We start from the raw sequence: 26732 nt of genomic DNA on the forward strand, positions 1-26732 counted from the left end.
CCTGGGGAAATTGTTGCAAGTTTTTAATATGACTGATAATGTGATTAGATACAAGAAATGTGCTAGGCCAAAGTTGCCATAGTCGGATGATTAACATGAATTATTTATGCTATCTTATTTCTACATTGTGAGTCAGTTACCATATTGACGTTCTGATTAAATGATAACACTTGAAAGTGTTGTCTAATTAAATCCTCCCATGAACCATGAAGGGCGATGGATCCTCCCCTCACCACAGGAGGGACTCAGTCTCAAAGAGACTGGGGAATTTGCCAAGATCACAGGCTCCTAAGTGCTTAATGCAGGACGTGAATTCACATTTATCTGAGTTCTTTCCACTCACCATACTAACACCAAAATCATCGTGCAGAGTTATGTATATTATCTCTCATTTTACGGGACAGATGAGCAAACTGACCAAGCAAGTTGAATTCAATTCAGATCTACCACTTACTGCTTCCGGGGGAAGAGATGGAGTCAGGGCAGGCACAGGTGGAGCGTGGGCGGGGCCAGACCTGGCAAAACTAGGAGGAGTTGGGTGGATGCATTAAGAGTAGGGCTCAGGACAGGCTGGGAGATGCAGTTGGAGGAGCTCCCTGGAAAGACCAGGAAGCCTTTGTGAGCCACACTCAAGAATGACTTCAGACTTAGTGCATAAGCAGTTGGAAGGGAAGTTTTGCACAGAATGATATAGAGTTTTTTTCTTTAGGAAGTAACTCTGGCAACTTACCCAAAATAGTCTAGAATGTGAGAAACTGAAAGCAAACCCTAAAGGAGCGTGGAGGTTGCTCTCCATCTCTAAAGAGGAAGCGGCTGCGGCCAACACAAGTTGGCTGCTGCTTTTGACATTGCTTTCCTAGAACCTGAGTACATTTTCACTAGGAAATATACATTATGAAATATACAAAATACATATGGAATACAACACAAAGTTTTAGTTTAATACCCACGTGCCGCAAACTACAGAGCCCACGAGCCCTGGCGTCTGTGCGCCACAACTAGAGAAGAGAAAACCCGCACGCCACAACTAGAGAGAAGCCCGCGCACCACATCAAAGAGCCTGTGTGCTGCAACGAAAGATCCCACATGCCTCAAGGAAGATCCTGCAACTAAGACCAGATGCAGCCAAAAATAAATTAAATAAATAAATAAATAATAAGTAAATCTTAAAAAAAAAGATAACAGAAAACACAGTTAAGAAAGGAGCGTACAATGACAGACAGTAGGTGGACGAAGTGTCCATATACCTGGTCATTTGAATCAAATAGAAGATACTGACTATCTCGAGGTATAGTCCATCCTCTTCAATCAATAAGTAGCTTTGCAAAGCAGGGCTGTTAACTAAGAAAGTATTAGTCCAGTCAACAACTCAAAAGATTTTACTCAGCAGCTATAACCACCCAACAGTGGAGAAGTAGCATATATAAAAATAATTTAAAATACTGTGTTCATAGGTCCAAAACCTAATAACTATAAGAATATAATTTTACTCTATTTTAACACATTTACATTCTAATCAGTAACACTACCCATGGTAACTTTGATGCACAGGTGTACCCTGATGACTTCATTTCTAGGATTTTCCTTTAGGAATGGCACAATAAGCATAGGGTGAAATGGTGCGAAAATTTAAGGCGCATCATTGAAAATGCATCAAGATACTTTCAACCCTCAACATATTTTTAATCTCCCTAAAAATTGCAGAACCATAGTCATACTATCTAGAGAAATAGCTTGTGCAGAACATCTTTGAAGTCAGAATACATTATACCATTCTTGCGGTAATTATTAACTCAAGTACTAAACTTGAGATATATGACTGAAAATGAGCTCTTTTTGCAAATACTATATGCATTATAGAAAAACCATGTTAATGGCTTCTAACATGACAAGAAATGTTTTAACCACAGGTCACAGAAAGCTAAAAACAAATACATTTATGAAAAGACAAGTGATTCACCTTTAGTTGGACCAAGTAATGTCTTTCCACTGAATAAATTACTTTCTGGTGCAAATTAAATGCACATTTGGGAACTCTATTAACTCTTTAAAAATAACATAGTCAGAAAATTATATACATTCTGGAGTTGCAATATTGGCATACTAAATAGGGTATACACTGGTGGGCTGAAAGAGTTCCATGCATACGGAATGCACAAAGTTTTATTTTTTCCCCAAAAAAGTAAATCCCATGCCAATTTAATCTCTTGTCAATTTAGAGAAACCTAGCTAATCTAGGAAAATAAGCTTGTATTTATTCAGTTAATGCAGATGTGTATTCTAGATTCTAAATCTAAACCCTCTTTAGGATTTTCACCATCATTTGATAACAAAGTACAAGTGTGATAAAAACAGTATTATTCCACCACCAGTTTTACTGAAAAGCTAGTCTTAATTTAAAATATTTCTCTTTTTATCCCTTTAATTTTCTCTTTCTTTCCTCCTTTCCTCCCTTTGCCCTAAAAAATAACTAAGGCTCCTTAGTCTGGTGGTTCCATAGACAATATGTAGACCCCAGAGTTGCTATGGGACTGTAAAGGGTTCATGTCCGTTGAGGAAACAAATATTTGGTGGCTGATTATACTAGGATCAGGCCCAGGATGCTTTGGAGGACTTTGTTTTATCTTAAAACTGGAAGTTTGTACTTTCTGACCACCTTCATCCAATTCCCCTTCCCCTCACCCCACCTCCGCACCTCTGTTAACCACAAATCTGATTTTTTCTTCTATGAGTTTGTTTGTTTGATTGTTTTTGAAGTATAATTTACCTAAAACACAATGTTAGTTGATAGTGGCTGTATCAATTTACATTCCCACCAACAGTGCAAGATGGTTCCCTTTTCTCCATACCCTCTCCAGCATTTATTGTTTGTAGATTTTTTGATGATGGCCATTCTAAGTGGTGTGAGGTGATACCTCATTGTAGTTTTGATTTACATTTCTCTAATGATTAGTGATGTTGAGCATCCTTTCATGTGTTTGTTGGCAATCTGTATATCTTCTTAGGACAAATGTCTATTTAGGTCTTCTGCCCATTTTTGGATTGGGTTGTTTGTTTTTTGGATATTGTGCTTCATGAGTGCTTGTAAATTTTGGAGATTAATCCTTTGTCAGTTGCTTCATTTGCAAATATTTTCTCCCATTCTGAGGGTTGTCTTTTTGTCTTGTTTATGGTTCCTTTTGCTGTGCAAAAGCTTTTAAGTTTCCTTAGGTCCCTTTTGTTTATTTTTGCTTTTATTTCCATTTCTCTAGGAGGTGGGTCAAAAAAGGATCTTGCTGTGATAGAGTGTCATAGAGTGTTGTGCCTATATTTTCCTCTAAGACTTTCAGAGTGTCTGCCTTACAATTAGGTCTTTAATCCATTTTGAGTTTATTTTTGTGTATTGTGTTAGGGAGCATTCTAATTTCATTCTTTTACATGTAGCCTTCCAGTTTTCCCAGGACCACTTATTGAAGAGGCTACCTTTTCTCCATTGTTTATTCTTGCCTCCTTTATCAAAGATAAGGTGACCATATGTGTGTGGGTTTATCTCTGGGTTTTCTATCCTGTTCCATTGATCTATATTTCTGTTCTTGTGCCAGTACCATACTGTTTTGATTACTGTAGCTTTGTAGTATAGTCTGAAGCCAGGGAGCCTGATTTCTCCAGCTCCATTTTTCTTTCTCAAGATTGCTTTCACTATTTGGGGTCTTTTGTGTTTCCATACAAATTGTGAAATTTTTTGTTCTAGTTCTGGGAAAAAAAATGCCATTTGTAGTTTGATAGGGAGTTCACTGAATCTGTAGATTACTTGGGTACTATAATCATTTTCACAATGTTGATTCTTTCAGTCCAAGAACATGGTATATCTCTCCATCTGTTCGTATCATCTTAAAATTCTTTCATCAGTGTCTTATAGTTTTCTGCATACAGGTCTTTTCTCTCCATACGTAGGTTTATTCCTAGGTATTTTATTCTTTTTGTTGCAATAGTAAATGGAAGTGTTTCCTTAATTTCTCTTTCACATTTTTCATCATTAGTGTATAGGAATGCAAGCGATTTCTGTGCATTAATTTTGTAACCTCCTACTTTTCCAACTTCATTGATTAGCTCTAGTAGGTTTCTGGAGGCATCTTAAGGATTCTCTATATATAGTATCATGTCATCTGCAAACAGTGACAGTTTTACTTCTTTTCCGATTTGGATTCATTTTATTTCTTTTTTGTCTCCGATTGCTGTGGCTAAAACTTCCAAAACTATGTTGAATAATAGTGGTGAGAGTGGGCAATCTTGTCTTGTTCCTGATCTTAGTGGAAATGGTTTAAGTTTTTGACCATTGAGAACAAGGTTGGCTGTGGGTTTCTCATATATGGCCTTTATTATGTTGAGGTAAGTTCCCTCTAGGTATACTGTCTAGAGAGTTTTTATCATAAATCGGTGTTGAATTTTGTCAAAAGCTTTTTCTGCATCTATTGAGATGATCATATGGTTTTTATCCTTCAATTTGTTAATATGGTGTATCACATTGATTGATTTGCGTATATTGAAGAATCCTTGAATTCCTGGGATAAACCCCACTTGATCATGGTGTATGATACTTTTCATGTGCTGCTGCATTCTGTTTGCTAGTATTTTGTTCAGGATTTTTGCATCTATGTTCATCAGTGATATTGGCCTGTAGTTTTCTTTTTTGTGACATCTTTGTCTGGTTTTAGTATCAGGGTGATTGTGGCCTCGTAAAATGAGTTTGGGAGTGTTCCTCCCTCTGCTATATTTTGGAAGAGTTTGAGAAGGATAGGTGTTAGCTCTTCTCTAAATATTTGATAGAATTCACCTGTGAAGCCATCTGGTCCTAGGCTTTTGTTTGTTGGAAGATTTTTAATCACAGTTTCAATTTCAGTGCTTGTGACTGGTCTGTTTATATTTTCTATTTCTTCCTCGTTCAGTCTCAGAAGGTTGTGCTTTTCTATGAACTTGTCCATTTCTTCCAGGTTGTCCATTTGATTGACATAGTTGCTTGTAGTAATCTCTCATGATCCTTTGTATTTCTGCAGTGTTAGTTGCTACTTCTGCTTTTTCATTTCTAATGATGTTGACTTGAGTCTTGTCCCTTTTTTTCTTGATGAGTCTGGCTAATTGTTTAACACTTTTGTTTATTTTCTTAATGAACCAACTTTTAGTTTTATTGATCTTTGCTATCATTTCTTTCATTTCTTTTTCATTTATTTCTGATCTAATCTTTATGCTTTCTTCCCTTCTGCTAACTTTGGGGGGTTTTTGTTCTTCTTTTTCCAATTGCTTTAGGTATAAAGTTAAGTTGTCTATTTGAGGTGTTTCTTGTTTCTTGAGGTAGGATTTTATTGCTATAAACTACCCTCTTAGAACTGCTTTTGCTGCCTCCTATAGGTTTAGGGCCATCATGTTTTCATCATCATTTGTTTCTAGGTATTTTTTGATTTCCTCTTGGATTTCTTCAGTGATCTCTTCGTCATTAAGTAGTGTATTGTTTAGCTTCCATGTGTTTGTATTTTTTACAGTTTTTTTCCTGTAATTAATATCTAGTCTCATAGTGTTGTAGTCAGAAAAGACACTTGACACGATTTTAATTTTCTTAAATTTACCAAAGCTTGATTTGTGACCAAGATATGATCTATCCTGGAGAATGTTCCATGAGCACTTGAGAAGAAAGTGTACTCTGTTGCTTTTGGATGGAATGTCCTATAAACATCAATTAAGTCCGGGTTGTTTAATGTATCATTTAAAGCTTGTGCTTCCTTATTTATTTTCATTTTGGTTGATCTATCCAATGGTGAAAGTGGGGTATTAAAGTCCCCTACTATGATTGTGTTACTGTCGATTTCCCCTTTTATGGCTGTTAGCCTTTGCCTTATGTACTGAGGTGCTCCTATGTTGGGTGCCTAAATATTTATAATTGTTATATCTTCTTCTTGGATTGATCCCTTGATCATTATGTAGTGTCCTTCTTTGTCTCTTGTAACATTCTTTATTTTAAAGTCTAATTTGTCTGATATGAGAATTGCTACTCCAGCTTTCTTTTGATTTCCATTTGCATGGAATATCTTTTTCCATCCCCTCAGTTTCAGTCTGTATGTGTCCGTAGGTCTGAAGTGGGTCTCTTGTAACATTCTTTATTTTAAAGTCTAATTCGTCTGATATGAGAATTGCTACTCCAGCTTTCTTTTGATTTCCATTTGCATGGAATATCTTTTTCCATCCCCTCACTTTCAGTCTGTATGTGTCCCTAGGTCTGAAGTGGGTCTCTTGTAGACTGTATATATATGGGTCTTGTGTTTGTATCCAATTTGCCAGTCTGTGTCTTTTGGTTGGAGCATTTAATCCATTTACATTTAAGGTAATTATCAATATGTATGTTCCTATTACCATTTTCTTAATTTTTTGGGTTTGTTATTGTAGGTATTTTCCTTCCCTTTTGCTTCCTGCCTAGAGAAGTTCCTTTAGCATTTGTTGTAAAGCTGGTTTCGTGGTGCTGAATTCTCATAGCTTTTGCTTGTCTGTAAAGGTTTTAATTTCTCCATCAAATCTGAATGAGATCCTGGCTGTGTAGAGTAATCTTGGTTGTGGTCTTTTCCCTTTTATCACTTTAAATATGTCCTCCTCCTCCCTTCTGGCTTGCTGAGTTTCTGCTGAAAGATCAGCTGTTAACCTTTTGGGGATTCCCTTGTATGTTATTTGTGTTTTTTTCCCCTTGCTTCTTTTAATGTTTTTTCTTTGTGTTTAATTTTTGACAGTTTGATTAATATGTGTCTTGGCGTGTTTCTCCTTGGATTTATCCTGTATGGGACTCTCTGTGCTTCCTGGACTTGATTAACTATTTCCTTTCCCATATTAGGGAAGTCTTCAACTATAATCTCATCAAATATTTTCTCAGTCCCTTTCTTTTTTCTTTTTCTTGGACCCCTATAATTCGAATGTTGGTTTATTTAATGTTGTCCCAGAGGTCTCTGTTCTCAATTCTCTTCATTCTTTTTTTCTGTATTCTGCTCTGTGATAGTTATTTTCACTATTTTATCTTCCAGGTCACTTATCTATTCTTCTGCCTGTTATTCTGCTATTGGTTCCTTCTAGAGAATTTTTAATTTCATTTATTTTGTTGTTCATTGATTGTTTGCTCTTTAGTTCTTCTACATCCTTGTTAAACGTGTCTTGTATTTTCTCCATTCTGTTTCCAAGATTTTGGATCATCTTTACTATCATTAGTCTGAATTCTTTATCAGGTAGACTGCCTATTTCCTCTTCATTTGTTAGTTCTGGTGGGTTTTTACATTGCTCCTTCATCAGCTGTGTATTTCTCTGTCTTCTCATTTTGCTTAACTTACTGCACTTGGGGTATTCTTTTTGCAGGCTGCAGGTCATAGTTCCCATTGCTTTTGGTGTCTGCCCCCAGTGGGTAAGGTTGGTTCAGTGGGTTGTGTAGGCTTCCTGGTGGAGGGGACTGGTGCCTGTGTTCTGGTGGATGAGGCTGAATCTTGTCTTTCTGGTGGGCAGGACCATGTCCAGTGGTGTGTTTTGAGGTGTCTTTGAACTTATTATGATTTTAGGCAGCCTCTCTGCTAATAAGTGGGGTTGTGTTCCTGTCTTCCTAGTTGTTTAGCATGGGGTGTCTAGCACTGGACCTTGCTGGTCGTTGTGTGGAGCGGGGTCTTAGCATTGAGAGAGATCTCTGGGAGAACTCTCACCAATTGATATTACATGGTGCCAGGAGGCCTCTGGTGGACCAATGTCCTGAACTTGGCTCTCACCTCAGAGTCTCAGGCCTGACACCCTGCCAGAGCACCAAGACCCTGCCAGCCACGCAGCACCACACTGGGTTCCGAGGGGCTCGCTGTGAACAGGAAATGATGCCACCGCTTGGCCTCAGCCTCCTGAGGGATGACCTGGATGCTCCAGGGACACCATCCAGGGCAGAGTGAGAAGAGCTCCCACACCGAGGGACGCCCCCTCCCCCAACCCCACCTCCACAGGCTTCACTGTTAATTTCAGATGGCAGCATAAACAGAAATAAAGTGTCGGGCAGTTGGCAACACAAACAAAGTACCCTTAGGTGGCTATGTTCATTAGAACTCAATCATGAATGATTTGAGGATGGGAGAGCTCTACAAAAGATTAAGTGGAGTATTAACTAGTTCCTGATAGACTTTTACAAGAAAAGCATAAGCAACATTTACTTGGTATCAGAGAGAGTGTTAGCCCTCAAGTGGACCACATGTGACTCTCAGCATCTCTGCCAATATTTGGCCCATGCTGCTTACAATTTCATGGGTTGTACAGTATAGAGTCTGTTAAATATAATTTAACACAGTTGTTAGTTACAATAGAAATTACCTGGAAATCAAGACCAGTGGATAAATGGACAACCAACAGAGACCTTCTGTATAGCACAGGGAACTCTGGTGAATATTCTGTAACAACCTAAATGGTAAAAGAATCTGGAAAAGAATAGATACATGTATATGGGTAACTGCATCAGTTTGCTGTACACCTGAAACTAACACAACATTGTTAATCAACTATACTCCAATATAAACTAAAAAAAAGACCAGTGGACTTAAAAAGAAGGGGAATTCACATTTAGTACATATGACTTCTGTGAAAGGCAGTAAGGGGCTCTTTCACATCCATTAGTTTTGTCTAATCACACCAAAAACCCTGGGAGGGAGTTTTACTAATCTCCATGTTCTGGAAGAGGGAACTGAGAAGTGACAAGACCTACTGAGAGCCCACAAGGGCACACTGGGAACTTCCAAGACACCCTCCCTGCCCAGCAGCAGGCACACTCAGCCTGTGCTGGACATGGGGGTGCAGGTGTAGGCACCAAGCGTTGGGAACTGCAATGGTCTGCAGTTGTGGTAACTCCAAGAAGAGGCAGAACCAGGAAAACACTACTTTCAGATTTAAATGAGCCTGTTTGACTTTGCTGAATAATACGTAGCTGTAGGGAAGAGCATTAAAATTAAGCCCATTGTATATGTCATTCACAAAATAACAGCTACATGGGAACTCTAAAAAGGAAGCAGTGGCCACTTAATCTGTAGCCTGCAGATGTGCAGTTGGCTAACAATCCCTGCTCTGAGCTGCCCCATAATGGCATTTAGAAGCCTGCTTATTGTATATCCTCCCCAAAAGGTAATATCCCCACTATGCATCGTGAGACATTTGTGTCACGTCCAATAAAAGTTTGTCCAACTCTCATAGCCTGTAAGTGCCTTTGAAATTGTCATTTGGCTTGAAGATGGAAAAAATATCACTTGGAAAAATATTTTCAAAGATGGAAAAAAATATCACTCCAAAATTAGACTCCAAGTCATAAACACACAGATGATATGGAATGACATATCTTATAAATAATATTTCTGGCATTTAAAATTCTTTGTGTCTCACACCCATAATTCTGAGAAAGCTTAAAGCACACATGCATCACACACACACACACACACACACACACACACACACACACACGGTGTCCAGGTAATTTCATATTTACTTTAAAACTGTGTGGGTAGGTGTCCAAATACCAGGCAGATGGGAGTGAGTTAAATATTCTTCAAATAATAAAAATTCTAGGGAATTCTCTGGAAGTCCGGTGGTTAGGACTCAGTGCTTTCACTGCCGTGGCCCAGGTTCAGTCCCTGGTTGGGGAACTAAGATCCTGCAAGCCACGTGTCTCAGCCAAAAAATAAAATCTAAAACCTGGAAACTTTACAAACGGTTTCAGCTACAATAAGTTTAAAAGATTAAAATACTTACCAAGCTTTTTTTATTGTACTTTGAAAATTTTCAAATCTACAAAAGTAGTACAATGAATACCCATATACCTTTCCTCTGGATTTACCCATTAATATTTCCCCACATTTACTTTTTCTCTCTCACCAAACTCACACACATGCATATGTTTTCTTGCTGAATGATTTGAGAGTAAATTGCAGACATCATGACTCTTCCCACCTAAGCATTTCAGCCTGGATCTCCTAAAAACTACATTCTCTTGGTCCCCATATGATGACTAAATTCAAGAAATTTAACATTAATAAAATAAGACTATCTAACGTCCATATTCATATTCCATCAATTTTCCTAATTACGTCCTCTATAGAAAAAAAATATCTTTTTCCTAATCCAGGCTCCAGCCAGGATCACACCTTGCATTCAGCATCCTCAGCTCTGTAGCTTCCTTTAATCTGGAGACAATGATGTGAGTTTTGAAGAACGTGGGCCAGTGGTCTTATAGAATATTCCTCAATTTGGGTTTGTCTGATGCAAACACAAGACTGTTACAGAAGTTGTCATAGAAATACACCAGAGGAAAGCTACCTGCTGTGTTTGGGGTCTGATCTCTTGGTAAAGCATCTCCTCACATTTTCAATTCTTTTTCTTTAAAATTGTGACTCACGGGACTTCCTGTTTTAACCTGTCCCTTACTCTTCTAATTGTCCTCAGACAATCTTCAAACAGAGACTTGCATTTATCTAGCTTAATTTTCAAGGTCATCTCTGAAGCCTTAACCCTAACCCGCACTTCCCCTTCCCTGGTTGGCAATCATTTCCAGGGTTCCTTCACCCTCGGAGCTCTGATGTTCCCCTCCAGGTAGCGAGCCTGCATTTCTGTTTTCATCCATCCCCTCTCTATCAGTGAGAAATGCACTCTACATGCAACAAAGAGAAAGACCAATCATCAGTGGGTTAAACAAATAAGAATTTATTTTTCTCACATAAACAATCCAGCAGAAAGTGTTTGCTGACACCAGATCAGCTGTCCAGCCATGCCATTAGGGTCCTCAGCTTTTCCTGTATTTCCCAGTCCACCATCCTTTGTGCTGGTTATTATGTTCCAGGCTTATCTCCTAATTCATGGAAAGATGTCCACTGTCGCTCCAGACATCAAGTCCATGTTCAAAGCAGGGCAAAAGGGAAGAGTGGCATGTAGCTCCATCTTTCCCTGTTAGCTTTCCCAGAAATTCCTTTAGAAGACTTCTGCTTCTTAGATCTCATTGGTCAGGATTTAGTCCCAGAACCGTGCTTAATTGCCAAGGCAGCAGGAGAAGTGGGAAACAAGAGTAGCCTTATTGTTGAAGCCAGACATCTCCTCAGCCGTGACTGAAGGCATTGAGAGGCAAAGGGGAAATGGACAACAGGTGGGCAACATGCAGATTCTCTGGTTCCTCCAACGCTATGTAGATTTACTCATTCTCTCCTGCTCAATTTTATTCTAGGTGCCTTCTCAATTTTTCTTCATTTATCTTCTCTCCCTTCTACATCCCCTTGAAAAATGAACTTTCACACAGTTTTATTATCACTTCATCTTCCTCCCAGAGTCAAATAATATTACAACCACCGGTACTGTCTCCACCTTTTACAGGTGAAGAAAGCTGAAATCTGGCAAGGTGAAGACCCTTGGCCAAATTCACCCATCAGTTGAGAGGCACACCCAAGAATAGAACATAACTCTACTATCAGCATTGTCAGATCTGCTGCTCAGAATACATGGTGCCTATGTTCCACTCTGCTCTGTTTGGACCCTCTTGCCCATGCCTTGGACATTTAAATATAAAATTCTCCATGAGGCTTCATCAATCCAGTTGTTTGTTTCTGGAAACTTCTCCAAAAAGCAAAAATAATGAGAAAACCTTATTTTTCCCTTTTTACTTTTTAAATTTACTCTCTAAATATAAAGGAGGGAGAAGTGGGGTGATAAACTATTGTCCTCCTTGGAAATGATTGCTCCTCTGAACCCTGAGTCTGAATTTGTAGAGCTTCCATCTCCAATACATCTGTCAAGTAGCAATGGGACCATGTCTATTTAGATGCATCATTCTTGTCTTTGGCCTTCTTGGGAAACATCTTGGGACACCCAGGGCAACACAAACATAAAATACCTTTATGAAGCAGCCAGCATCTCATCCCTGCACTGAAAGATTTAAAAGGGGGACAGTGCACCCAGAATAGAAATAGTCAGAGAGGGAGTCAGTTTGAAGGTGTAATTGACCTTGGTCTTGAAGGGTAAGACTTAGCTGATAATAAGATATGTGGCAAAACTGTCACGAGCCAAGAAAGGGAAGCACAAATATGAATGGTTTTTCAGGGGTCTTATAAACAGGTCAATGGAGGGGGTGGGGGGACCAGTAGAGGGCAGTGGTTAAAAACACATGTTCTGAAGTCAGACAGACCTGTGTCTGAATCCCAGTTCTGCCACTTCCTAGTTCTGTGATTCCCCAAGCAAGTTACTCCTCTATGCCTTACCTTCTAAGCTGTAAGATCATGATAATATTAATAACTACTCAATGGCATTGTTACTAGGATGAAATAAAATAAGGTATGTAAAGTGCTTTGTGCTAGTGCCTCAAATATAGTAAATGCTTTAAAAATGAAAGAAAAATCTACTGATCAGAGTGCAAAGGTCAATGTACTGGACTCTTGGGTTTAGGAAAGTAGGTTGTGGCCAGTTGTGGAGGCTTTGGCTCTAAGGCTAAAGTGTAATCCAAAGGAAGCCATTAAAAGTGTACCAGCCAGACATGAGCTAATCCAGACTGGAATCACAGCTGGGAGAGGGGGAGCGGAAAGCCACTGCTGGATGGAAAGCCTCTTAAGAAGATGCACAACAGTCCTTGTTTTATGGTCTTTATTTCTTGGCTGCACTACTAGTGTCATCAATGAACTGAGAAGGAATCAAATGGGATGGTTGGACAGTTGAGAAAAGAGTTGTGTCATAGTTTGAGGCCTATGCTAGAAATGTATAAATACAAAATTTAGAACTTCCAGCTATTCTGTGTGTTGGGAAGCATGTTCACTCATTCAATATATGCTCACTGGATGTTTATTATGGCAGAATACTAAACCCTAAGCAATGTTTACAATAACATCTCACCCAACTAAAGATCACTCATCCTAGAATCTCCAAAACTTTGATTCTTGAAAACCCAGGCATTAAAAAAAGAGAAAGAAGGAAATCTTGTCCTTTATCAAGCCCTCATTCATAGCTCATTGGCTCACTTTACAAAGAGGTCTACACATAATGTCTGAGAATCTGCATTTTTAGCCATAGTAGATTTAAGTAATAAATTAGAAATGGTAATCAGAGCACTGACTCTATAGAGCAGACAGATTAATGATAGTTGAAGTGACAGCTGATAAAGAACTGTGGAGGAAAAACCATAAAAATTTGACAGGACTCCAAAAGCACAGGAGTCTGTGGTCAAAGTTATAGGACATGAGTGCCCTCAAAGCCCCTAAGGCATCAATGTGTTACCAAGTCTAAGTTCATACTGCTGGCTGCATGACAGGCCAATAAATCGAGAGACAGGGTGTTGGGACAAGAAACAGTGACTTTATTCAGAAAGCCAGCAGACAGAGAAGATGGTGGACTCATGTCCCAAAGAAACATCTTGCCCAGGGTTTGGATGCTAGTTTATCTTATAGAATAAAGAGGGAGAGGTGAGGAGCTAAAGTGAAAAATGTGACAAGTTGTTGTAAGTCTTTTCTGGTCCAACCAGACTCTGGAGAGGAGATGTGTTAATGTCTTCCTTCCTGCAGCCATTCAGAGGTGCACCTGGTCAGGATGTTTCCTGGGAGCTAAACACAAGTATTTTAGCTTAACACTCAGGCATGGGAGGCAGGGTTCCCAGAGATGGGCCACTGTGGACGCTTTAAGCTGTAGGCAACATCACTTTAGTGATTAACTTGTAGCAAAAGCAATAGAACATAAAGGTTAAAGAAGCAGCTCCAATATGGAGTCAGGTTTGTTCTTCCCTGTTACAAACAGAATAACCCAAATTCATAAAAGAAGGTTACTTTTGTGTTCAATAGATCTCCAAATCTTTAGAAGTAAAGCTACACCCAAAACTTGAATCAGAGATACCAGTATAGAATTTCTGACAAGTTTTTCTAAAAAAGGGAGATGAGAAATGGGGATGTACTTGGCATGGGGAAAGAAGTGTGTTTTCTTCTGTCTTGTTTTTAAGAAGGGAGACACAAGAGCATGTTTCAGGAAAGAGGTGAAGATGGACGATGCTGAGAGAGAAGGGAGAACTGCTGGATCTGTCCTGAGCAGGAGAGAGAGATGGAGGCTGAGCTCAGGGGAGGGACTGGATTTAGACAACGTGAAGGGGGCATGGAAGAGGTGGAGCTCACGAGGGGGGGTCCATGTGGGCATTTGTGAGGCTCCTCGGGTGGCCTCAGGAGGTGCTGGAGGCTCAAGGAGAGAAGGAAGGAAATAATCGTCTAGGAGATGGGAGAGTTCATGGGAGAGAGAACACTGCCGAGTGGCATCAAGGCCCCTCTCCCATCTCATTGGAAGGAGGCAGCAGTGTGCACAGCACATTTGGGGACCACAAACAGATCTGTTCATGGGTCAATGCTGTGTAAGTTCTGCAGTCAGACAGGAATGAGGACAGACAATAAGAAAGGCATAATTCTTAGGAAACTGAGTGTCCAATTCATCTGGCCCAGCATAAGTTATGAGAAAGAACATTAACAAAAGATTTAAAATGAGAAACTGGACTAAGACAAGATCACGAAGGGATATTGAGTGCCTGGATTTTGTCAGGACATTGGTATGTTTTTCTTTTTGTTTTTGTTTTGTTTTTTTTTCAGCTTTGTTGAGGTATAGACAATTGAATTTTTCAAGGTTTTCTGTGTATATCAGAGTACACACATGGCAAAATCTCAAATTTGAAGTCTAAAATGTTCCTTTAAATGGTAACTTCTTTTAAACATCTGTTTATGTTATTCATAGATTGATGGAACTAGTTCAAGCAGCCTGAAAATATTTGTGGCTGATCCCCTTAATTTTGGCAGAATATCCTTAAATTATCTATCCAATTTTTCAAAACCTCCAGAGATTCTCTTAGTAACCCAATCCATTGTTTAATGGTTCTTGTAGCTAAGAAACGATTCCTTATAACTAATTTGAAAATCGTCCCTGGCATCAGAGCACAGAACAAACGGCAGCCTTTTCCCCATGTTACCTGCCAAAACAACAGCAATCACAGCCTTTCAAGAGATACAACAGCTGCACTGGTCCCTCTGCTTGGTAATGTCCATCTACTTCTAAGATCTCATGAAATCAATTAGAAAATCTCCACTAGAAGATAAACAAGCCGCAGGCGTAATGAATTGCCTGTCCTGCAAATGAGCGCATGTGTTCACAGGCTGCTGACACGGGATGCTTTCCCACTGGTGCTTCACCAATGCCTAATTCTGAGTTTCTCAACCTGGGCACTACTGACATTTTAGGATGATAACACTTTTGCGGGGTGACCCGTCCTGTGCATTGTGGGATACTTAGCAGTATCACTGGACTCTACTTATTAGATGCCAGTAGCACACCCCCAAGAGGTGATGATAAAAAAATATCTCCAGACTTTGCCAAATGTCCCTTTGGCTGCAAAATCATCCCTGACTGAGAGCCACTGGCTTGGTCCTACCTCGTTTCAAAAGGTCTAAAGAAAACCAGCTAATTACAATCAGTGTATTTTCATCTATTGCCAAAAAAACAGATTTTCATGCATTTGAATCATCTGTAAATAGCTTCAGATTATTTTTATTTTTTTTTATTGAAGTATAGTTGACTTACAATGTTCTAGGAGTACAGAAAGGTGATTCAGTTATACACACACACATATACATATATATTATTTTTCAGATTCTTTGCCATTATAGGTTATTACAAGATATTGAATATAGTTCCCTATGCTATACAGTAGGTCCTTGATGTTTATCTATTTTATATGTAGTACTGTGTATCTGTTAATCCCAAATTCCCAATTTATCCCTCTTCCAGATTATTTTTATTAAAGAATAGTCACTTTAAAAAAAAAGTCAAAATTTTCCCAAGGATATAAACTGAACAGTAAAATCACCCCTTTCTCTTACCATTATTGTCCCACTTCCCAAAGACAACCACTGGCATTAGTTTCTTGTTAGTATATCAGAATTTTATAAATGATATAAATATATATCTTATACAAATAAAACCAGACTATATAGGCTGTTGTTCAACATACTTTCTGTAACTCAATGATATGTATTGAATATCTTATTATATTAGTAGGTGTATATCTACCTCACTTTCCAAAATGTTGAACTGAATATCTTATTATATTAGTAGGTGTATATCTAAATCACTTTCCAAGTTGTTGAACTGAATATCTATACAAGAATGCAGAGTTCTATAATTACATTATATATTTATTTAACAACCCCCTATTACTACTGGTATTTTTATTTATTTTGTTGTTGGATATCTGAAATAGTTATTGATAGTTAGCATTTAAAATAGAAACTATAAAATAAGTGGGTTAAATATAGGGAAAGTTTGCCTTTGTACATGGTTTTTCATATTTTGTTTTTGTAAATTTTGCTTCCTAACAAAGTATTTTAGCAAACTGCCTCTATACCTTTTATGCTGTGGGTAGTTACCCAAGAAAATAGGAATACTGCATATTTTCCATAGTCTATAAAAAGGATTTCAAATGCTGGTGATAAGTCATAGAATCCAATGAAACTCTTATCTTAGTGTTTGCAAAAGCCATGGCTATTCAGAAACACTACAAACAATTAAACAATACTCACCTCCTTTATTTGAACCTAAGTTAGCAGAACTGCCTCTAAACAGTGACTGCATTGATTCCAGACTAACCATGCTGACATTTTCCATTTTAACATTTAATGTTGTTACAGAATGAGGGTTATAATTTCACTGAGTTAGTGTTTTCCATAGAAAATGAGTTCCCTAGACACATTCGTAAGTGCTTGTGCGCTACTGTCAAGGTCTGTCAAAAAGTAAAAGCTCAGTTTTATTCCATTAGTGATAAACCCCTAGGAACTTAGCTTCCAAGATATGTTTATTGAAACCCTTAATATTTTAGTTCTGATAGAGGGATTCAAGATTTGGACACAAGCCAGGTCAGATCATGTCTCCCCCCAAAAATGATAACCAGCCCCAGTACAATCACCTCACTATATGGTTAATGAGGGCAGTTTCCTCAAAACCACATTATTAAAATGCTTCACTGTACTTCCTCTTTGGCTTTGGCCCTTGAATTACCCTGGAACCCAATTAAGTCAAAGAGAAGCTATGATCACTGCAAAAAGTCTGGACCGTCTTTCCCTTTTCTGTGCACTACAGTTCCCCCAGACCCACAAAATGCAGATACGTATTTTTTAGTTATAAGGGAATGACAATAATTTGTCCTCCAGCAGAAAAAAAGAAAGCCACTGATTTTCACTCAGTACTGTGTCTCACTTGGCAACCAGTACATGTAACTGTTCATCTGTTTTTCTATCCACTTAATCTCAAAGGATTTCCAGGAGAAGAAAGAGATTTAAGTGCTTCATCCAAAAATATTTCTGCTTTTGCAATTAAAATTATTAAGCATGTTTTCCAAACTGCTTCAAATTTTGACTGTAATATTTACCTGACTTCTTATGCATCAGAGTAACTTTTCAGTTAGGGTGCTTTTCAAAAAATAATAATTTATAAATTTCTTAAATTATGAGTGATTTTTGTATGAGAGTATTCAAAGGAAAACAAACTGTATTTGCAAAAATTTTAATTCAAGTATCACTAAAAGCAAGATGCACTTATACCAACATTAAGTACTAACGTATACCATGCTGACAGAGCCAGTGCCTCATCCCTGCCATGTTGTCACCGTCATCAACTGCCCCCTGCATCATGAGGGCTCTGCTAAGTGTTTTACGTCAGTTCTGAGTCTGTTGCTACCCATTCTATGTTGAAATTATTAATTTCCCCGTCCCAGTGCCTTACAAACTCCCACTGCAAAAATATATCCAGATATATTTAATACTTGATTTACTGTGGTCAGAAAGCCTTCAAAAACTTATTTAGAGTCTGGCGCTCAAGATGTCGAAGTGAGGAGGTAGTGGGTCCTCTGGTGCGAAATTCCGGATTTCCTTGGGTCTTCTGGTTGGAGCCGTGATCAACTGTGCTGACAACACAGGAGCCAAAAATCTGTATATCATCTCTGTGAAGGGGACCAAGGGATGACTAAATAGACTTCCTGCTGCTGGTATGGGTGACATGGTGATGGCCACCGTCAAGAAAGGCAAACCAGAGCTCAGAAAGAAGGTACATCCAGCAGTGGTAATTCGACAATGAAAGTCATACCAGAGAAAAGATGGTGTGTTTCTTTATTTTGAAGATAGATAACGCAGGGGTCATAGTAAACAATAAAGGCAAGATGAAAGGTTCTGCCATCAAAGGACCATTTGCAAAGGAATGTGCCGACTTGTGGCCCAGGATTGCATCCAATGCTGGCAGCATTGCAGGATTCTTCGGTGTATTTGTAAAAGAAAAATATGATAATAAAAATTACTTGCTCCATGTCACTCTTCTTGACACCACCTAACACTTACCCCCTCTGTAAAATAAAACTACCCAGTGCAAAAAAAAAAAGAAAAGAAACAAAACTTATTCAGAAATACATCTACTCCTAAGCCACGTATTTTCCCTGTGAGGTAAGTTTAGCAACATTTGCACTAAATCCCATATGCTTAAACCTTTTCTGTCTCATCTATTCACTCCTTATCTAAAAGAGCTTGCTATCACATTTAAGACTAAAAAACTTAATTTAAAAATAAGCAAAGAAAAAAAAAAACAATGATTCAAATGAAGCCATTCATTGTCCTCCTGCTGCTGTTCTCTTCCTTCGTGCTTTGATGCCTGGTGTGTGCGTGTTTGCAAATTCACACACACCCAAGACTAACATAAATGGAGAGATGAAAAAGTGTTTGCTTACTCCGTTTAGGCCTCACATCCAGAAATCACTGAATCTTCCTTATTTAGAGCCAAACAACATAGAACCATCTAAACAGATTCCCAGTGAAGAGTAGCTTATCAGGATTGAGGGATAGATAAAGTAAGGCATGTATGGCTTAACAGAGCAGCTCCAGTATTATAAGTTTATATTTTGAAAAGCCATTCTTTATTCCTTTCTTAATAACTACAGAAAAATAATAGAACTGGACCAAATTGTCTTGGTTGCTATGGAGCCACAAAAGATATATACTCTTTCACACCATACACAAAAATAAACTCAAAATGGATTAAAGACGTAAATGTTAGACTGGAAACCATAAAACTCCTAGAAGAAAATATAGGAAGAATACACTTTGACATAAATCGTAGCAATATTTTTTTGGAACTGTCTCCTCAGGCAAAGGTAACAAAAGCAAAAGTAGACAAATGGGACCTAATTAAACTTGAAAGCTTTTGCACAGCAAAGGAAACGATTAACAAAATGAAAAGACAACCTACTGATTGGGAGAAAATACTTGCAAATGATATGACCAGTAAAGGGTTAATATCCAAAATATATAAACAGCTCATACAATTCAATATCAAAATAACAAAGAACCAGGGCCTCCCTGGTGGCACAGTGGTTGAGAGTCCGCCTGCCGATGCAGGGGATACGGGTTCGTGCCCCGGTCTGGGAGGATCCCATATGCCGCGGAGCGGCTGGGCCCGTGAGCCATGGCCTCTGGGCCTGCGCGTCCGGAGCCTGTGCTCCGCAACGGGAGAGGCCACAACAGTGAGAGGCCCGCATACCGCAAAAAGAAAAAAAAAATAAAATAAATAACAAAGAACCAGATTAATAAATGGGCAGAAAACCTAAATAGACATTTTTCCAAAGAAGGCATACAGATGGTCAACAAGCACATGAAGAGATGCTCAACATCACCTATCATCAGGGAAAGGTAAATCAAAACCACAATGAGATATCACCTCACACCTGTCAGAATGGCCATCATCAAAAAGAACACAAATAACAAGCATTGGTGAGGATTTGGAGAAAAGAGAACCCTCCTACACTGTTGGTGGGAATGTAAATTGGTACAGCAACTTGAGGGCTTATATACTATTTTAACAAAGATGATAAATTGTGGGAAAGTGACAAGAGAGGGAAGGGGGCGATTGGGCTTCTATAGGTGGCAAGTTGTGGGCAGGTAAACCCATGGGGAAACCAATGGAAGAGAGGTTTGCTTTAGTAGTTTGTTTGTGCAGACTCATCTCAGTGAAAACTTTCCTTCTCTAGTGATAAGGGTTGTTCTCCTCCTGATTCAGGAGAGAGCAGGGGAATACCTTCATCTGGAGAAGGGATTTTTACATAGCTTCAAAGACCCCCTCTACAAAATGCTTATTAATCACAAAGGCTAACTTTACAGTGGAGAAGTGTGGGAGACATTACCTTGATGAAGTGACCGAAGTGATCATCACCAGGAATGGGACAAAGCAGATTTTGCACTACCTGACAGGTTGACATGAGCATCTCTTCTGTGAATTTCTTGCCGAAGGTGCCTAACCTAAATCTAATTATGATGAAATAAACCAAAATTCAGGAACACTCTAAAAAATAATTCAAGATAAGGAAAGACTGAGAAATGATTTCAGATCAAAGGAAACTAAAGGACTGTGACAACAAAAGGCAAGGAGCGACTGTGAACTAGATCCTTTCACTACAAAGGACATTTTTTGGTCAATATGTGAAACTTGTATGTGTTCTGAGATTTAAATGGCAGTAAGGGATCAATGTTCATTTTCTAATTTTGATGGTTCTAGTGTGGAGAATGTCCTTCTAGTAGGAGAATATCTTTTCTTATAGGAAATACACACCAAAGATTTTAGAGGGATGGAGCATGGTCAGGAACTTACTCTCAAATTGTTCAGAGGGGAAAACGTTCTTAATAATACATTTGCAACTTCTCTTTAAGTTTGAGATCATCTCAAAATAAAAAAGTTATTTTTAAAATGTCTCTAAGATTCCAAATTTATTTATTGAATCATAATATTTGAAAATGTAGGACTAATTTCATGACACTATCATTAAAGAACTATACCTGTTTCTGGGTCTTCCCTGGTGGTGCAGTAGTTAAGTATCCATCTGCCAATGCAGGGGACACGGGTTCGAGCCCTGGTCTGGGAAGATCCCACATGTCATGGAGCAACTAAGCCCACGTGCCACAGCTACTGAGCCTGTGCTCTAGAGCCCGTGAGTCACAACTACTGAGCCCATGTGCCACAACTACTGAAGCCCACTCACACTAGGCCCACGAGCCACAACTACTGAGCCCGCATGCCTAGACCCCGTGCTCCGCAACAAGAGAAGCCACCACAATGAGAAGCCCGCGCACCACAACGAAGAGTAGCCCCCTGCCTGCCACAACTAGAGAGAAAAGTCCGCAAGCAGCAATAAAGACCCAAGGCAGCCAAAAAAATAAATAAATAAATAATTTTTTAAAAGAACTATACCTGCTTCTAAATATAAATTTTAAAGATAGGACATAAAAGTACAATATTCATAAAAGTAAGTTAGAGAGGAATTTTCAAAACAGGAGGATGAAAACACAAGCAGGTATGTTTAGTTAAAATGTCTTCAAACAGTCTCTGTGACTGCAGCCTTACAATTCATCAAAGAATTTTTCTGAAACCCTTGATTTTTAAAGTTGGTTCTTAAAAAATTAATAAATATGTAAAACAGTCTCAACACAGATCAACGTATTTATATGTACACTGCAGGTCTCTGAAATGTGTGATGTTCTACCAATGATATCCTGTGGTATGCAAATCCTGTGTCTTGACTCTGTTCTAACCAATTTGTTGAGAAGAGATTGATAAATAATTTTTAACTAATTCCACAAGTGAGAACATTATGTGTAAAAAGCTCATTATTAAATAGATTTGACTATTTCCTTTATCAAATGATGTTCTCTGAAACAAGTAAGGACAGTCAAAACCTGACATAGATGGATTTCTCCCCTAGGAGAATGTCACCTGCCTTGTTATCAAAATATTCCACTGTATCTTACAAAGGAAATAGTCACTTTTATTCTTTTCATGTTTTGATGATAGACCACAAATACGTTTTTACACAATAAGCTTTATTGACTGTTCAAACTATTCTGTTTTTCTCTTTATAATTGACTATTATTACTATTCTATAAGGTCTCAATGATTTACAAACTTAGTAAAGATAATAAGCAACAGAATTATCTTGGATTCTACAATAATCTTTGAAATCCTATAAATATGAGGTTTTAAATGGCACAGTTAATTTATGTCCCTCCACACAAAAACCTGCACATATATGTTAATAGGAGCTTTATTAAAAATTGCCAAAACTTCCACACAACCAAGATGTCCTCTCCTTAGGTGAATGGATAAACTGTGGTACCTTCAGACAAAGGAATATTATTTAGTACTAAAAAGAAGTGAATTACTAAGCCATGAAATGACATGGAGGAACCTTAAATGCATATTACTTAGTAAAAGAAGCCAATGTGAAAAGGTCAGGAACTATTTTATTTGATGCTATAGCACAATGTCTTGCGCAGGACCTTGCCCTCGGGACCTACCCCCCATGTGAGTGAGCTTGGGCAGTGCTTTCCTGTTACCGCCCCTCCTCTTCTTCCCCCAGTATCAGACCAGCGGTAATTCTAAGCCAATGGTAACAATGCAAGAAAGTCTTGATTTCTAAAATGATTGGATGAAATGTTTTTGAAAGAGAAGAGGGGAATTGAGCTCAACTGTCAAGTATGGGCAGACATTTCATAGAAAAAAGAGGGATGGTGAGGACATTCCAGGTGGGAAACATGAGAAAAAGCAAAGAGCGGAGAATCCTGGCATCTTCTGGGGACACGGAAAAGAACATCCTTTACGGGTGGAGGTTCTTGGAAAATAGTTGGCGTCAGGCTGGTGCGCAGGGTGAGGCTGCATACGGATGGTAGTGCCTGCCAGGCTGACAAGAAGGAAGGTCTGTGGAACGTGGGGAAACCGCTGTTTGCAGTGCCTTGGGTAAACCTCTCTCCCTTCCCTCCTCGCAGTTGCTCCCGGGAGCGGGCAGGATGTCTCATGCGCCCTGGGCTACTTCCCCTGCGGCAACACCACCAAATGCTTGCCTCAGCTGCTCCACTGTAATGGCGTGGACGACTGTGGGAACCAGGAGGACGAGGACAACTGTGGTGAGCATGCCCTGAGTTACAGCTGGATGGGGGTCGGGTCCCAGGAGCACCAGGGGAGGGAGGACCGGGGTCAAGTTGCTGAGACCTCTCGGTACAGAGAGAAATGGGAAATGAGAAAATGAAGTTGAAGTACAAAATATATGGCACTTAAGGAAATCTTACATTTATTTTATTAGCTTAACACATCCATTCTTATAAAGAAGATGCGGTTTTATACATATATATGTTTGTGTGTGTGTATAATATATACACAGTGCATATACAGTGTATAATATATACACAGTGGAATACTACTCAGCTATAAGAAACAATGAAATAATGCCATTTGCGGCAACATAGATGGACCTAGAGATTATCGTACTAAGTGAAGTAAGTCAGACAAAGACAAATATCATATGATATCACTCATATGTGGATTCTAAAATATGACACAAATGACTTATTTACGAAACAGAAACAGAATCACAGGCATAGAAAACAAACTTATGGTTACCAAAGGGAAAAGGGTTGTAGGAGAGATAAATTAGGAGTCTGGGATTAACACATACACACCACTATATAGATAAACAACAAGGACCTAGGTATAGCACAGGGAATATATTCTTTTTTTAAATTAATTTTTATTGAAGTATAGTTGCTTTACAATGTTGTATTAGTTTCTGCTGTACAGCAAAGTGAATCAGGTGTACATATACATATATTCACTCTTTTTAAGATTCTTTTCCCATATAGGCCATTACAGTGTATTGAGGAGAGTTCAGCACAGGGAATATATTCTTTATCTTGTAATAAATTATAATGGAAAAGAATCTGTAAAAGAAAAAATATATATATTTACTTACTATGACATACATATGTACAACTGAATCACTTTGCTGTACACTGGAAATTAACACAACATTGTAAATCAACTATACTTCAATTTTAAAAAAATCCATTCTTTCCTATGTATTAGCTCAGATTCTGTGGGGCAGCAATCCCAGCTGGGCTCAGCTGAGATCAGCTACACGGTCTTCTTGCCTCTGCTGCGCTTTCTCGATGCCTCTGCAGGCCTCTGTGGGTTGGCTCTGTCCCCGTGCCTGCAACCTGGGCTGAGACAGCTGGGGACACTGGCCCTTCTGCCACATCCCTCCCAAAGCACGTCATAAGGCCAGCCCTGTTCCAGCAGGGGAAATGGAGCGCTCCTCCTGCAGAGAGCAGCTCAAAGTTAAGTGCAAGGACCTCAGACAGAGGGAGGGCAGGCTGCAGGCATGCTTGACACAGTTGGTATTACATTTACTTTTCCCACAGACATTAATATTAACTTGCAGTGACTCAAAGAGTCCCACCTGCATGACCTTAGAAAGGTCTGTCTTTTAATTTAAATATTTCCAGGAGCAACCATGATTTGTCTGTTTATTTATCTTATTGAAACAGTAGCTGATATTTGAAGAAGTGATATTTTTCTACAATCTTGATTTTGTAGTTATGTGTGTATGTAGGGGTGTGTGTGTGTGTGTGTGTCCTCTTGATTCAGGGATAGTTATTCAGGAGGTGGGTAAGCTTTCCCCCATCTCCTGAAAATGTAACTGTAGTTTATTTTGGGGGGAGATAAATTATGCAGATTTCTATATTTGGTCCTGAAGGATGTTCATTACTCTGAATCCTGGTGAATTTTAATAGAGAGAATATAACACTAGGAAAGACATTCAGGTCTATTTCTTCAAACTTAGAATTGAATTCTGATGACAAGCATGGGCATGACTCTTGTGGAAACAGTACTTAATGGGAAGCAAAATCAGGTTGGAGATGCATCCTCCATAACTGTTTCTTCTTTCCCTCCTCTTCCTGCGGTGATTCCCACTCTCTGCAGGTCTGTGACCAGCCTCTCCCTCTCTGTCCCGTCATTTCCATGTGTCTCTCCTTCTATTCCTCCTCTCTAGCTGCCCACCCGCATTCCTTCCTTTACTCTCTCTCAACTCCCCTTCTTATTTTCATCCTTCTCTTGTCCTCCATTCTTTTCTTTTTCAAATCAAATCCACCTCAGTATTCATAAATTAGATTTTAATTATTATTTAGCTCACTCCATTAAGTTTATACGCTGCTCATTATATAGATTTTAACACCTTTACTTCCAAAGAAAAAATCCAAGGAGTTGCTTTTAATTTCCAAGTAGCTGTAAAAACATTCCTGCCACGCCTACCCCAAACTTGGGCTGAGTTGCCCAGAAGGGTGGTTTTTATCTTATGGTCAGTGGACTCTGAGAATCAAGAAAATCTTCGGGCACGGTGCGGGGTCTGTAAATCCCCTGAAAACTATGAAATGTTGTGTATTTGTGTACAAGTGCATTTTCGACAAGAAAAATGTTCATAACTTAACAGCTCTGCAAAAGGTTTAGAGTTTTTAAAAGGCAAAAAGCTTCCTTATTCCTGTCATTGGCTAAAACAGAAATCTAGAAAAACAATTTCATCCCAAGCTGGAATCAGTTTCTCCCAACTAGCACTCTAAATCTGTCCATATAAAATCAGTAGCTGTGAGTAGTTTATGACAGTAATCGCAAAAGCAACAAATTTCCCTCACCTTCTTTGATTTATTTTTATTTTTATTTTTTTTGACAAGGAACTAATATTTATTAAGCACTTAATGTATACTAAATACCAACATTATACTTAAAATTTTTTTAATTTTATTATGGTAAGGACACAACATGAGATCTAGCCTTTTAAATTTTGAAGCAATTTTTAAGTCGGCCGTACTGTTCTTTTTTTTTTTTAACATCTTTATTGGAGTATAATTGCTTTACAATGATGTGTTAGTTTCTGCTGTATAACAAAGTGAATCAGCTATACATACACATATATCCCCATATCCCCTCCCTCTTGCGTCTCCCTCCCACCCTCCCTATCCCACCCTCCCTATCCCACCCCTGTAGGTGGGCACAAAGCACAGAGCTGATCTCCCTGTGATTTCTTTTTAAAATAGAAACAAAGTTGTAGCAAGATTCTTCAACCAGGCATCAGAAGCTTCAGGCTCAGATCCTGGAAGTGCCTCTTTCTGTCTGTCGTTACTTCAGCAAATCATTTCTTTGGGCTAAGTCCCGTTCCTTACTGTGAAATTGGAGTAATAAATTTATTGTAAGGATTAAGTGAGTTACAGGGGTAGAAATGCTTGTCATATAACGGGCACGCAGTAAATCTGGGCAGACCAGATTACTGACTACCATACTTGGCAGTTACTCTGGAATTCACCTCTTTGAAATTCTACCCGAGGTATTGTTTACATTTGATGGGACTCCAAACCAGGGAAGTACTGGTTTGTAGGTGTGAAGAGAAGTATGAAGCAAGTTGAGACAAGGTAGTGTAAGCAATCTCTCCCCAAGCGGGAAGGGTAAGCTGTGACAAAGCGAGAGAGAGGCATGGGCATACATACACTACCAAACGTAAGGTAGATAGCTAGTGGGAAGCAGCCGCATAGCACAGGGAGATCAGCTCGGTGCTTTGTGACCACCTAGAGGGGTGGGATAGGGAGGGTGGGAGGGAGGGAGATGCAAGAGGGAAGAGATATGGGAACACATGTATATGTATTACTGATTCACTTTGTTATAAAGCAGAAACTAACACACCATTGTAAAGCAATTATACTCCAATAAAGATGTAAAAAAAAAAAAGATCTTGCTAATGTATCATCTTAAGGATCTCGGACATGAGCAGGGAATGGTGTGTACTACTACCTTTTATGAAAAAGAAATATTCAGAGCATGGA

General features: G+C 38.9%; 1 protein-coding gene and 1 pseudogene across 5 annotated transcripts in view; both read left to right on the plus strand.

Annotated features, from left to right (window-relative positions):
- RXFP1 (relaxin family peptide receptor 1) overlaps window positions 1-26732 on the plus strand; it is a gene marked incomplete at both ends in the record, with an annotated part of 108676 nt that overhangs the window by 11584 nt on the left and 70360 nt on the right. For all 4 annotated transcript variants that reach the window (XM_081241881.1, XM_081241882.1, XM_081241884.1 and 1 more), the window contains one exon: window positions 22854-22991. In XM_081241881.1, coding sequence (XP_081098007.1) covers window positions 22854-22991 — 138 coding nt within the window. The remainder of the gene's footprint in view (window positions 1-22853; window positions 22992-26732) is intronic.
- Window positions 14012-18434, plus strand: LOC308620240 (annotated as a pseudogene). The gene is made up of 3 exons: window positions 14012-14192; window positions 14893-15042; window positions 17894-18434. The product of its transcript is annotated as an uncharacterized misc_RNA (transcript).

This window comes from Mesoplodon bidens, assembly GCF_964165515.1.
Source record: "Mesoplodon bidens genome assembly, chromosome: 1".
Taxonomy (NCBI): Eukaryota; Metazoa; Chordata; class Mammalia; order Artiodactyla; family Ziphiidae; genus Mesoplodon; species Mesoplodon bidens.